The 14,116-nt window shown below is 44.0% G+C and overlaps 2 protein-coding genes across 4 annotated transcripts in view; one reads left to right on the top strand and one right to left on the bottom strand.

Annotated features, from left to right (window-relative positions):
* Positions 1-545, top strand: part of LOC311039647 (SLIT-ROBO Rho GTPase-activating protein 1-like) — a gene marked incomplete at its 3' end in the record, with an annotated part of 27,252 nt that extends 26,707 nt beyond the window's left edge. The window contains exon 23 of the mRNA XM_084049584.1: positions 102-545. Coding sequence (XP_083905710.1) covers positions 102-545 — 444 coding nt within the window. The remainder of the gene's footprint in view (positions 1-101) is intronic.
* Positions 546-4,197: 3,652 nt separating this feature from the next.
* On the bottom strand, positions 4,198-13,999 carry LOC311039799 (KICSTOR subunit 2-like; the record flags this gene model as incomplete). Of its 3 annotated transcripts, none has more annotated exons than XM_084049785.1 (4): positions 4,198-6,016; positions 7,017-7,305; positions 8,570-8,821; positions 13,636-13,999. In XM_084049785.1, 3 exons carry the CDS (start codon positions 8,817-8,819, stop codon positions 5,197-5,199), a joined length of 1,359 nt encoding a protein of 452 aa, XP_083905911.1. In that variant the 3' UTR covers positions 4,198-5,196. The 3 variants fall into 3 exon arrangements, with proteins under 3 accessions (XP_083905911.1, XP_083905910.1, XP_083905912.1); XM_084049784.1 differs by having other exon boundaries at positions 13,606-13,999; XM_084049786.1 differs by lacking the exons at positions 8,570-8,821; positions 13,636-13,999 and adding an exon at positions 8,517-8,541.
* Between the last annotated feature and the right edge of the window lie 117 nt (positions 14,000-14,116).

Genomic DNA, 14,116 nt, shown 5'->3' on the forward strand with positions numbered 1-14,116 from the left:
AGAAGATGTATTTATAAATTATATATGCAGTTCATCACGTCTCTTCTTTCTGTTTTCTCATCCTGCTCCTTCTGAACCTCCTCATCTCTGTGTCTGTGCAGGACATAGAGGAGACAATGAGTGTCGCTTTGGGAGAGCTGCGGCAGCTTGAGCGGCAGGGCTGCAGACCGGCACCTGACGTAGTGCTAGACACTCTTGAGCAGGTGAAAAACGGTCCCGTCACCACTTGCTCCTCCGAGTCGCCCAGCCCCCACAGCACGCCCAGCACCCCAGGCACCCCTGGAACCCCTGGGACTCCTGGCACGCCTGGCACCCCGAGTCCCCTTAGCCCCCTGAGCCCCATGAGCCCCCTCCCTGGGCCACCTCCTGGACCTCCCAGGCAAAGCAACCCCTCCCCTGACACCCTGGGCTCCTTTAAGCCTGTGGCCGTCGCCCGCATGGGGGCTCCTCTGCGCCCCCCTGCCCTAAGGCCCAAGCCCATGGTTCCGCCGAAGAGCAGCACCCCACCTCTGCCCCCGCCTCTGGACAAATCTTGCACCATGTGAGCCAAACCAGGCCAAAATCAGGCCGACCCGGGCCAAAAATGGGCCAGAAGAGGAGATCAGGGTACTGCTTACTGTTTATAATCAACATAAGGGTAGAAACGGTAGGACAGAGAAAAAGGGTTTTACTGTAGTAATAAAAATATAATATATGACATGATCTATGATATGATATGCCATGATATTTATGTGTTGTCAGGTTGGTGTGTACTCTCTTGGTGTGTAGGAGTTTACTTTCTCCATGTATTGAAGCATTTATCAAAGGTTAGCTAAAAGAACTGCTGATAGAGAGAAGAATAAAGGACAGCCATGGCAGAGTATCCTGTCCTGTTTAAGAGATATATAGTCAGATACGTGGGGAGTGTAGTTTGGCTCCAGTGAAATGTAGTTTTCAGTGATGTGAACGTTGGCTGTACCGTCATAACGATAGGCGTCCGTTAATTCGAGGAGCCTGTCGCGAAAGGCTGCTGTATTCTTAATGTATTATGATTGGCTGCTGTATCTGTAATGAGTGATTTGATTGGTTCAAAGCCACAGAAAGGAGGACACTGCAGGGTGAAGACATCCATTTTGGGAGGCCAGGATGGTTCACACAGTGTGGAATGGGGAGGCAGACATCTTGAGTGACTCTTTTTATTTGTTTTTTCTATTTATTTCTCTTGGTTCAGCTGCTAAACTCACTATGCCTCAAACCAAGCCTCTTGGGGTAGTCAGTGACAAGAAAAAATTAAGAAAAAAAAACGGAAACTCACAAGTTATTTAACCAATGCTCCGCTATTTATTGAATGTTTCCAGTATTTTAATGACTGTTCAACCATCTTATTGAATGTTCGGTGAGCTGTTGTGTCACTGTGGTGACACTAACACTCACTAAGTCTTAACAGCCTTTTTGTGTTCTGAGGACACCCACATACCCAGGCCGGTGTTTCAAACAGGGTGTAAAGATTTGGTGGAGGGAGCTGGAAGCTGGGACGGAACTACGTTTTTTTTTCTGGAATGGGGTGAGTGTATGATTTCCTTTTGTGTGTGTGTGTGTGTGTGTGTGTGTGTGTGTGTGTGTGTGTGTGTGTGTGTGTGTGTGTGTGTGTGTGTGTGTGTGTGTGTGTGTGTGTGTGTGTGTGTGTGTGTGTGTGTGTGTGTGTGTGTGTGTGTGTGTGTGTGTGTGTGTGTGTGTCCTGCCTGCCCTCGTTCTGTTCACTTGTAAATGCATACACTAGAACAGTGGTAGTTGATAGATTATTCATACCTGCCTTGAGTGCCAGAACACGTAAAAGTTGGGGAAGTGCACTGGTGTAAAAAGCATGCCACTTACAGTAGTTTTTTTTGTGTGTGTGTAAATATTGGTTTACCTGGTTGTTACACTGAAGTCACTAGTTAACCTTAAATTCACAGTAAGCTAACAGGGTGGGGCTCTGTGTGTAAAATGCCCAAAAAACACTTGAACAGCACACTGAATGTGGCCTCCAACTGGGCTAGGAACTAATGTAAGAGTGATGCGCTATGGGATATGAGTTGCTGAGATGGGCTACGGATGCACATCTTTGTGTGTGTGTGTGTGTGTGTGTGTGTGTGTGTGTGTGTGTGTGTGTGTGTTTGTTTGTTTGTTGGTATGTATGTATGTGAAAGTGCCTTTTTTATCCTTTTTGGGTAGTTGTGAATCCACTCACGCATGTCCTGAATGAAGAGCAGCAGCACTCCGAATGAAATAATCATGAAGTGTTTAGTAGATAACTGAATTATGAATTCTAGCGTTAACCCATTGTGACATTGCACTTTGATGTATAGGATTGTGTACTTGGCATGTAGCATCATAACATGTTGGTGCATTTTAACTAAAAGGGAGGTTTCTTTGAATGTGTTTGATAATAAAGGAAATGGTTTCGTCCGTTTAGTGTTGCTGTATTTGAAAACTGAGCTTCCTGAAGATGAGCTCATATAGCCAAATGGATTGTATCGGTGTTGTATTTATTATAAATAACCTGAATAAATTAACATTCAAGAGCGCAAATTTGGTGGCAATGTTTTTTTTTAATCTTTTGTGAGCATTTCATATTTAGTGTGGTTGCCCGAATAGTAATAGATGATGTTTATTCTTCATTTCTAGATAAACTTTATTTCATGGCGCTATTTCTCCCACAGTTTTTTTTCCCACACTCGTGTCATATGTCAAAATCACCGGCTTCATCGGGAATCCAGGGCTTGTACTATGCTAAGAGATCGGATATATAGTTTAATTGATATTGATTTATTAGTGCATTAAATGTCCCCATCCACTTTAATGGGAAAATGAAAAAACTCAGAAACCGTAAGGACTAGAGTTACAAGACTTGGAGGGGAGGTTCATAGTCCAGTGCAAAATTATTTAAAAAATAATTACACCAACCTCATGGTGGCGCTATAACAGCCCACTTTACGTTTTGTCCTTTAACTCTTGAACCGTACGTCGTCGAATCAAAACATCTTTTCCCCTGGATTCCTTGGGTCATGACGCAGCTCCCCATATAGGCCACGCCCATTTGCGTCTGGATAGATTTTCCGCCATTTTGAATTTTCTTCAAAACACACTTTTTCCTCCTCCTCCCACGTATTTTATCCAAATTTCACAAAGATCGGTACACATAATCTCTGGACTCTAGCGATAAACATATCCAAACGGCATTTTGATAGTCCTTACCGTTCGTCCGTAATTGGCTTCCAAAGTTAGTGGGAGGGGCCCATTTTACAAAAAATGCCAAAAATCCCGAACGAAACGTCCAATCGATCCCAAATTTGAATCACATGTCGAGGGTGGTTTACTCAACGAATCCCCAAAAGCATTTCTACTTTGATCGATAGGGATAAATGCGCAAAGCGTAACCGTTCGATGCAAAAACATGATTTTTAGGGGGATCAATCCTCTCAAAATGAAACGCGAGTGATCTCAGGAGTGACGTGACAATACAATTGGCCCGTTACATTTGTGGGAGGGGCCTATTTCTTTAGTGGGAAGGGCCTATTTCTTAAAATCGAAACGGCACGTATCACGAACGCGGGATCCGATCGGCACCGAATTCGAATCGCACGTCTCGCGACCTTCGAGGGTATTCCTCCCGGCGTATCACTCGAGTCCCGGCGACCGGCGTCGGCGCAACCACACTTTGCAATTTCCCAGAATTGCGACCGTCTAGTTTTTTCTTGTTGTAGTATTGAAGAGAGACAGGAGAGCAAAATGCAATGCAGGATGTTGCAGTTACATTTGTGGCCATTATCTGGAGGTTCCCTTTTATGAAAAAAGTTTCCTACGGTTGACTGCGCATAGCTAAGCTAGGCTGACTGAACACTCTACTTGCTCATGCACAAGTTACTGAGGGGGCATGTACGGTAATGCTTAATTTATGCTCCGTCAAACAACAGTGTCGCGCGCCACAAATAGCCCTCTGAAAAGCTCAACGCTTCACAGACGCGAGCTTGTAGATTGCCTATTTTAAGCGCACGGCATGGTCTTATGAAGAATAAATCAGGCTTAAGTAGATGTAAGTGCTTTTGACTAGGCCTCTGGAGGTACTCTGGTATATTATATACATGTATATTTATAAAATATTTACTAGACCAGTGAAGGTACTCTGGTCATGTGTGCAAGTATTGTAAATATATTTATTCTCACAAAACAGCTCATTCAATGGTCATATGTATGACATTTATGCATGGGGGGAATTAAGGGCAAATTGTACAATTATTTCTCAAAACTTTTATTTCCTTACACAGTGGCAAGCACAGCAAAAACTATATTTACAAATAAAACAAAACATGGTTAAAATAGTAAACACTGCAAAATTAAAATTCCAATGTCATAGGCTTAGGATTTTCAGTACTAGCAGCGTATCCTTAACAGGGTTGGCTGTCATGTCTTAAGTCTGAGAATCTGAACCTGTAAGTTCTTTTTGGGAAGGCTAAGAAGCGATCACTTTGGTCTGGAACAGGTTTGTCAAAACAACATTTCACGATGTTAAATAATAGTTAAATCGCAGGTTGAAGTCAAATAAAAAGCTAAATCAAATGCAGATTTCAAAAGAACAGATCAACCATATTCAAGTATGTTCAATTCCAGTAAGAAATGGTTACACTTAAAGGACAACTTTGTTTTTTTACAGCCAAGGTTTATATTTTAGCTTGTAATTAAAGTAAATAAAAGATGAGTGTTGTTTATTTTTTCATTTACTGCTTTCTATAGTTTTAGCAATTTTCGCAATCTTTTTTTACAGTGGGCGGGGGCATTCTGTCCGATGGCTAAATATGTATTTTTTACACAATAAAAAAGGTCCTGTGGTCTTTGATGGCCAGATGTGAGTTATTGGGGGCTAGAAGAGCTACTGTAAATAATAATGAAGAAAACGCCGGGTTATTGTTAAAAAAAAAAAGACTTAGCCACCCGACAGAATGCCCCCGCCCACTGTAAAAAATATTGCGGAAATTGCTAAAACTATAGAAAGCAGTAAATGAAAAAAAAATAACACTTATGTTTTATTTACTTTAATTACAAGCTAAAATATAAACCTTGGTTGTAAAAAAACAAAGTTGTCCTTTAAGGGATAACCATTCCTCACCCTATGGTTAATCATCACTTTGTGCATACACACTGTGTACTATTCAGATCAGATGTTGCTCAAACAGCAGCTCAGCCCTTGGAGCCGGGCTTGAGGGTGCTGAAAGGTTTGGAGTTACGCAGCGAGCCCGAGATCTCCTGCAGGAAGGCGGTAATATGTGAATCCTTCTCAGACTTTCTGCCATCGAAGATGACCACCAGGGTGAAGTGGGGCTCGGGCCGCGTCAGGTAGTAAGTGCTCTGGACCTTATCGTCGTAGAAGTGCACCACCTTGTCCAGAGTGTTCAGCTCGGAGGCACGGTCTCCCATCATCATGATGACGTTGGGCCAGTGTGTGAGTGGTCGCTCTCCAGAGGGCAGGGACACCACGGCGGGGAACTGCTCCACGCCTTTGGGCGCCTCGCGGTACGACTGAGGGTGGTGGTATCCGTGGCCCTGGAAACTATCTGAGCCCTGATTGTCAAACACCAGGGACACATTGTTGGCGTCATGCTTACGGATGAAGGAGCAGATCTTGCCGTGGTAGTCGGATGTGGTGCGGGCCGTCAGGGCCCTCATGTCGGCCGATGCCGTCTGTCGGCTCAGCGCCTCGTGGAAGTAGAAGCTGAACTTGGCCAGGAGAGCGGCGTGGAAGCGCTGCAGCCACAAGTAGAGGTGAGGCGGCTGCACGGCCTTCTGAGACTGGCCTCCGAAGAGGTGCTTGCGGGTCTCTTTCTGCCGCTGGAAGAGCTGCCCCCATGCAGTGAGCTTGGAGTTGGCACCATGCAGGTTGAGCAGGGCAGGCAGGAAACGCCACTCCGAGACCTCTGCCTGGCAGCGCAGTAACTGGGTCACCACGTCTACCTCCGTCTGGAAGCCCTCCTCCACTCGTCCCAGGATTGGGTGGTGGAATCTGGATAGAAGGAATTGGGTGTAAGTATTACAGCAAAAGCCAGACAACTGTTGCGGCGGTGGCTGCCCTAATTTAGAGCGACCAAAAACCAACCGTCGTTTCACTCACTGTTGTGGAATAATATGCTAGCATAGCTGATGGCCGCGGAACAGCCATCTATATAGTTGCTCGATCTGCTGATTATTTCCCCCTGGCCTGATGGCTGCTAGCAGAGCATATCACCTTCACCCCTCACTGCACTGCCAACTCAGTGATGTGTGGTGTGTTGTCAGACTGTGACCTGCTGCAATTTATTTCATTGCTCAACCATGCAAAGGGTATGGCTATTTTGGTTTAGCAAAGTCTGACCCTTGCTGGAGTCAGCAGAAAAGACTTCCTGCACCCACCTCACGGTCTCCCTTCCTTTAACCGGGAACGCATCTGTGTCATTTCAGATTTCTTTGGCTATTCAAAAATAGCAGATATACAAGTTTATAGTGCGGCACCGAGTGCCACGCTACGAGCTTGTAGATCTGCTATTTTTGAAAAATAGTAAAACTTTGTGCAAATCTTTGAATGTATATGTTTTTAAAGCGAACATTTGTAACTCAAATCTTTGCTTCTGGGGCGGTGCCTGGAACAAAATATTTTGAGATGGGAGTCCGCGGCCAAATACATATAATTTTGGGAGTCCTTGACATGAAAAACTTTGAGAACCACTGACAGCAACATAGGTTTTTCCAAAAAAAAAGAAAAGGATTTAGAAGACATTTAGTAGAATCGGTCTCAGGTCTTAATGGGTTAACAGTATGTCTTAATCAGCTCTCTCCCAAATCGACAAATATAATAGTAATATATTTAGATTCATCAAAAGATGTCCACAGATCCAGATTACACCAGCTAAAACAACAACAACAACAAACACACACACACACACACACACACACACACACACACACACACACACACACACACACACACACACACACACACACACACACACACACACACACACACACACCTAGAGCTGTATTTCTGAAGCACAGCGTCTAGGGTAGTGACCAGTTCATCCGAGTTGATGTTCTTCTGGCTCCCTAGCGAGTGCATCTTTTCGAACAGGTCAGCCATCTCCATGCGAGCCTGGGTGAAGTGGCACAGCTGCTCTGATAGGTGTGACAGCAGGTCTTCCAGGTAGGGGGCGGAGCCTGGCTGGGAGTGGCGTCCCATTGTCACAACTTTCCGCAGCTCATTGTAAAGGGAGGTGTAGATCGTACGGATGGAGTCCTTGCGGCTAAAGAATGACTGCCCACCTGCAAGGAGAGTAGTGGTTAGTTACTTAATGATCAACATGTCACTTTTTCGGGCCGGATCGCTGGCCTAGTGGTCCGGGCACTTAGGCTCAAATGTAGCCTGACAGTGCATCGCAGGTTCGAGTCCCGTTACCCTTCTTCTTTTTTTTTAAAGATATTGAAAGGAAATAGGGGGAGAGATGGGCTGAGGGATGGGTGGCACACAGCAAAGGTCGCCGGGATCGGGATTACCAGCCTAGGTGCCCAGACGGTTACGCAAACCATCCGGGCCCTGTTTCCCTTCTTTGCTGCATGTCTCTTCCCCTGTTTCCTGTCCATCTCTACTATAAATAAAGATATTTTTTTTTTTTAAACACAAACAAGTTATAAATCACTTTCTCTCTCTCTCTCTCTCACACACACACACACACACACACACACACACACACACACACACACACACACACACACACACACACACACACACACACACACACACACACACACACACACACACACACACACACACACACACACACACACACACACACACACACACACACACACACAGAGAGAGAGAGAAGGGGAGTATTGTATTATCAGATGAAAATGGTTGACAGTGTATCATCCACGTGCACTAACGCCATCTGTTGTTAGAAATATATATTGCTACCAGACTGAGTTGGCAACATAAATAAAGTACACGTATACAAATTCTTAATGCACAGTTAGGATTTTGCGTTATATCTACACAGTATGTTCTCCTGAATCTCCTCTGTGGCAAGGTGATGAGATAAACAACACCAGACAGGTGGTACATAGCAAAAATCCTCACTGTTACTTAATCCTCTGGCTCTGAGAGTGTAAACGGGTCCATTCCATTTATACATTCTCCAAGTTAAAGGTGCGGAACTTATTTGCTGACTTATTGTAATGAATAAAAATGCTCATCTGTATGGTACAGCACAAATGCAGTAAAATGTAGACCCTGGTGTCGACTCGCGACACCTAATGGCTGACAAGTAAGCTGAAGCTCATTAGTGCAATTTGTTCCTGGTGGTGGTACAAATTTGGTCTCAAGCGGGAGACCCGGGTTAGAATCCCGAGTTTGACAAACAAATTACGGATTGCAGCTTTTTTTTTAAAGGGGAAAAAGGAACACAGTGGCTTTTATATATATATATAGATACACTACCCAGTTTCGTCCCAGGAATGTCATGTTGTGCAGATACCTAGTTTTTGTCCCAGGAATGGCATGTTGTGCAGATACCTAGAAGTCAGATACCTAGTTTTTGTCCAAGGAATGTCATGTTGTGGTAAGCCTTCTCCGCCGCGGCCAGGTGAGCCAGGGCAGCCAGCAGAGCCGTCCAGATGGCTCCTGCACTCTTGTTGCTGTTGTCCTTCTCCTTCTCCACGTAGTCCTTGGCCCGGTCGAAGGAGAACATCCCGAGCTGCGTGAAGAAGCTCTCCAGGATGGCCCGTTCCCTTGGGACGGGCCGCAGCTCCTCTTCCCGCCCGGCGGCCTCTGTCGTCATAACTTCATAAGCAGTGGTGGAAACAGTATTCACATTTGTTACTTAAGTAAAAGTATCAATACTGCAATTTACAAATACTCTGTTACAAGTAAAAGTCGGATATTCAACATTTTCTTTGAGTAAAAGTACAGAAGTATTGGCATCAAAATGTACTTTAAGTACCAAAAGTTAAAGTACTCATTATGCAGAATCTCCCATTTCACAAGATTTCAAAAGTATATCTTTTTTATATCTAAGTATATACAGTAAGTATATATCAGATCTACAAGCTCTCAATGCAACGCATTGTGAGCTTGTAGATCTGCTGTTTTCAATGGCCGAAATGTATATAGGGCTAAAGTGGTTACTGTATGTTCTACCCAGGGGGCAAAGGGGGGTGTGCTGCATTTGCCCTGCCATCAAAGGTTGGCCACCAGAAATAATATCTATGACCCAGTAGGATCACAACCTATATGGACAACCCGGTCAATTTTTTGCTGGAAATCCAATATGGCCGCCTCAATATTGGCCCCTATCAGAAAATAGCTTTGGCGATAACTTTTGAACCAGATGGGCTAGAAATGCAAACTTGGTGTCTATTTCATGGTTTCAGAGCATGAGAAACTCAATGGAATACTTATTTTTATGATTAGGTGTGTCTGGACCTTTACTTTGCATATTTCCAAGATGGACGCCACCCGAAAATGAGTTTTACTATGACCTTTACAGTGACAGCTAACTGTTATGGCAAAAAGTCTGCTTTTTAAGCAATATGAACACATTTGGTCAGTTTGAGCTTTCATTTCTATGTTGTCAATATGGCTGCAGTCATAAATAATGTATGGTATTACATTTTTGCTCAGATTCTATCTATAGTTGTGGGGATGATTGCAGTGAAAAATCTGAGAAAAAGGCCACAATGTATCTTATGTATCATTTTAATAAACTAACTACAATAAAAAACAGACACATGCACACTCCAGGACTTGCCAAAAACTTCAACTTTAGGGCTATACAAATTAACATAGTGGTATGCATTCAAGTAACATAACAAAATATAGACTACTTAGTGACAAACAGAGTAAAAGCGGATTTGAGGTTGCCTACAAAAGGTTCATTTTGACCTCTATGGTGCTGTCTTGCCTGCTTCTAAAGCCAATGATACTATGGTACAATGCTATTCACCGTCACTGTTGTCACGTGTTGCACTGATCCTGCTGCATCGTGTCTCCAGTCCCTGGCAACGGCCTCCTAGCATGGAATTTCCTTCTTTGCACAGGAACAGTTTTTCTGGCAGCCTTTGATACAGCTGCATGATATTGCCTTGTTCATTGACACAGGCCAGGCTGGCTCGGTAGATGCAAGGGGGACTGCATTGCTATACAGGTGAGGCGTCCAGAGATGGCAGTCCTAGGAGAGCAGCTGCTGCTTTTTCAGGAATCATTGAATGGGCAACCAACTGCAGTCCTCTGGGCAACCTTCCTGGAGATGTCAGATATTCTCCAAAGGTTTATCTACTACGATCGGGAAGGTGACTGGACAGGACATCTCTGTGAATCAGCAAGAATGCTACCCTACCTCACTGCAGCAGGCCACTACAAGTACGGGCAGCAATCTTTACCTCTGTATTTGGCTGAGATGAAGAAACTACCAGAAACAGCTTCAGAGGTACATGAAGCACTGATGGCAGGTGTATTTGTTGGCAGACGAGCAGATGGCAGCCACAACAGTGTTGCTTTTGACATGCTACTGGAGCAGACCTATAATGCTGATGCCAAGGAAGCAAGCGGTCTGGATGGCATTACACTCAGCCCTGCTGCCCGGACAAAATGGGTCTACACAAAAACACCCACTGCAGCTGTCTCTGCAGAGCTCAAGTCTATGCTCCACCTCCACTCCTCCAACCCACACCATGAGTCTGGTCAGAGTCGTGTAACCCGGGATGCAGAGATGGTAGTCAAGGTCATGGCAGCAGTGGAGACTAACCCATTTACAGTGAGCACATCATCCATGATCAACATATCTACAGGACAGTGTGCTGATTCCACAGTCAAGGACGACTTGATGAGTGTGAACAAACTGGGTCTGAAGGCACTGCGTGAATCACTGTCCAGTGATCAGAAGAAGACAAGCATAATGAAGCTTAACACTTTCCATACTCAAAACACAAAATCCAAAGAATCGAAGGGGAAAACCTCAGCACCTGGCAAGAGCAATGAAATTACTGCCCTCCTGCGCATGACCCAAATCATAGCCAGTGGTGGAGAACTCAACCTTGTTGACTTTATAGGCAACCACGAGTGGAGTGACTTCCCCCCCTTCCCTCTTCCAGGAAGATGGCAGGATGAGAACAGGTACCAAGGCAAGCCTTGTGAAGGTCCTGAAAGAGGAGACCAAAGTTGCATGCATCCCTGACCTGCCTACAGAAGACAGAAAAACAGCAGTAGTTATTGATGCCATGTATGCCATACGCCATTGGTCGTTCCTGAAAGGTGAAGCATTTGGAACAATCGCTGAACGATACCAACGTCTGCTGTTGAATGATGTGCCTGCTGGCACAGAGATCATTCACTTCTGTTGTGACCGGTACAGTGGACCTAGTCTTAAGACAGCTGAGCAAGAACACAGATATGCTCAACCAAAACCTTCCAAAGAATATGAAGTCAGTATGCATTACACAGCTCCAGATCCTCGGGAGTTTTTTGCTGTGTCAGCTAACAAGGCAAACCTATTGAGTTTCCTCTGTGACGAATGGTGTGAAAATGAGAAACTTAAGTCGGCCCTTGGTCCAACACATCTTTACCTGGGTGGGGGGTTTAAAGAAGAGACAATGAGTGTGGTGATCAAGGAGGGGTCTATTGAAGATGTCCCTGCACTAGAATCCACACAACAGGAGGCTGATACAAGAATAATACTCCACACCCTGTACAGTGTCCAGAATGACAAAGTTGACAGAGTTGTCATCCATGCCAATGACACAGACATCATCATCATGTGCCTTTACTATAAAGCAACCCATCTCAGATGCCTTCCAGAGCTGTGGGTGAGAACAGAGCAAAAATCATACCTTCCTATCCATCAAATGGTATCAGCACTGGGGCTCGCACGGTGTCGTGCCCTGCCCTTTATCCATAGTTTAAGTGGCAGAGATACCACCAGCTATCCCTTCTTCACTGGGAAGAAGGCATGGTTCAAGGCCAGCATGTGTCTGGATCTCCCTGCACTTGAGGAGTTTGGTGAAAACTCTTCTGATTCCCTCTCAGATGACGTCATCAATCAAGCACAAGACCTCACAATTGCTGTATATACATCCAAAGCGGACCACCCGGAGGATTTTGACCTGAGTAAGCTTAGAGTGTACAAGTTCCTCAATAATAGATCAACCCTCTTAAAGCTGCTGCCCCCGACAGAGAATGCCTTTGACCTGCACCTGAGAAGAGCTGCTCTAGCAACCATAATAGATAAATATGCACACATCGCCAAGCCGGATATTCCCTCTTTCGCAGAGTATGGATGGTCTCTCAGTGCTAGCAATGCAGTCCCCCTTGCATCTACCGAGCCAGCCTGGGCTGTGTCAATGAACAAGGCAATATCATGCAGCTGTATCAAAGGCTGCCAGAAAAACTGTTCCTGTGCAAAGAAGGAAATTCCATGCTACTTAGGATGCCGTTGCCAGGGACTGGAGACACGATGCAGCAGGATCAGTGCAACACGTGACAACAGTGATGGTGAATAGCATTGTACCATAGTATCATTGGCTTTAGAAGCAGGCAAGACAGCACCATAGAGGTCAAAATGAACCTTTTGTAGGCAACCTCAAATCCGCTTTTACTCTGTTTGTCACTAAGTAGTCTATATTTTGTTATGTTACTTGAATGCATACCACTATGTTAATTTGTATAGCCCTAAAGTTGAAGTTTTTGGCAAGTCTTGGAGTGTGCATGTGTCTGTTTATATTATAGTTAGTTTATTAAAATGATACATAAGATACATTGTGGGCTTTTTCTCAGATTTTTCACTGCAATCATCCCCACAACTATAGATAGAATCTGAGCAAAAATGTAATACCATACATTATTTATGACTGCAGCCATATTGACAACATAGAAATGAAAGCTCAAACTGACCAAATGTGTTCATATTGCTTAAAAAGCAGACCTTTTGCCATAACAGTTAGCTGTCACTGTAAAAGTCATAGTAAAACTCATTTACGGGTGGAGTCCATCTTGGAAATATGCAAAGTAAAGGTCCAGACACACCTAATCATAAAAATAAGTATTCCATTGAGTTTCACATGCTCTGAAACCATGAAATAGACACCAAGTTTGCATTTCTAGCCCATCTGGTTCAAAAGTTATCGCCAAAGCTATTTTCTGATAGGGGCCAATATTGAGGCGGCCATATTGGATTTCCAGCAAAAAAATTACCGGGTTGTCCATATAGGTTGTGATCCTACTGGGTCATAGATATTATTTCTGGTGGCCAACCTTTGATGGCAGGGCAAATGCAGGTTTCCAAAAAAAGGGGGGGTTTGCCCCCTGGGTATTCTGCGATACTAATCAAAATCTAAAAAGTAACTATATTAACGAAAGTTTTGAAAGTATTGTAGTGGAGTAAAAAGCCTCTGAGATGTATGGAGTAGAAGTAAAAGTGCTGAAAACTGGAAATACTCCAGTAAAGTAAACAATACCTCAAAATGGTACATAAGCACAGTACTTGAGTAAATGTACTTACACCACTGTTCATAAGTCAGTGGCCACCACAACAACAGTTTTTGTTTGTTTAAAAATAAATAAATAAAAACTACCTTTTTTTTGTTCATAAAAGTGGTACATACAAAAAAAAAGAAGAAAAAACGTTTTTTGTTTTACTAATCCAGAAATGCAGCCGACCCGGCCAGGATCAAAGGAATGTCTTCAAAACGAACCAACTCTGATGATAAAACAACTCAAGTCAAGTTGACTTTAGTCTGATCACTCTGATGTGAAGAAGAGTCTACTCCATCCTCCCTCAATACCAGTTTCACGACACTGATGATGATTATCTGCACAACGACGATCAGACCTCATTATTTAATCTTGCACGTATAATTATGTCAGCAAATCGTCAGTCTCGATGTTACTAAAACGACAATGTGTAAAGTTATTCACAAAACTAGCTAGATAAATGTCATGTACTGGACTGCTAAACAGAAGACGCCATGTTGACTACCCCATGATGTCAACACTACGGCAAGTGAAGAGAACCATTCAGCGTTGACAGATTGTGTGAGAGAAATAAGCAACCAGGTCTGGGAAAACAAGTCCACAAGCTCAAGC

Source organism: Gymnoscopelus microlampas, assembly GCF_963454915.1.
Source record: "Gymnoscopelus microlampas genome assembly, chromosome: 23".
NCBI lineage: Eukaryota > Metazoa > Chordata > Actinopteri > Myctophiformes > Myctophidae > Gymnoscopelus > Gymnoscopelus microlampas.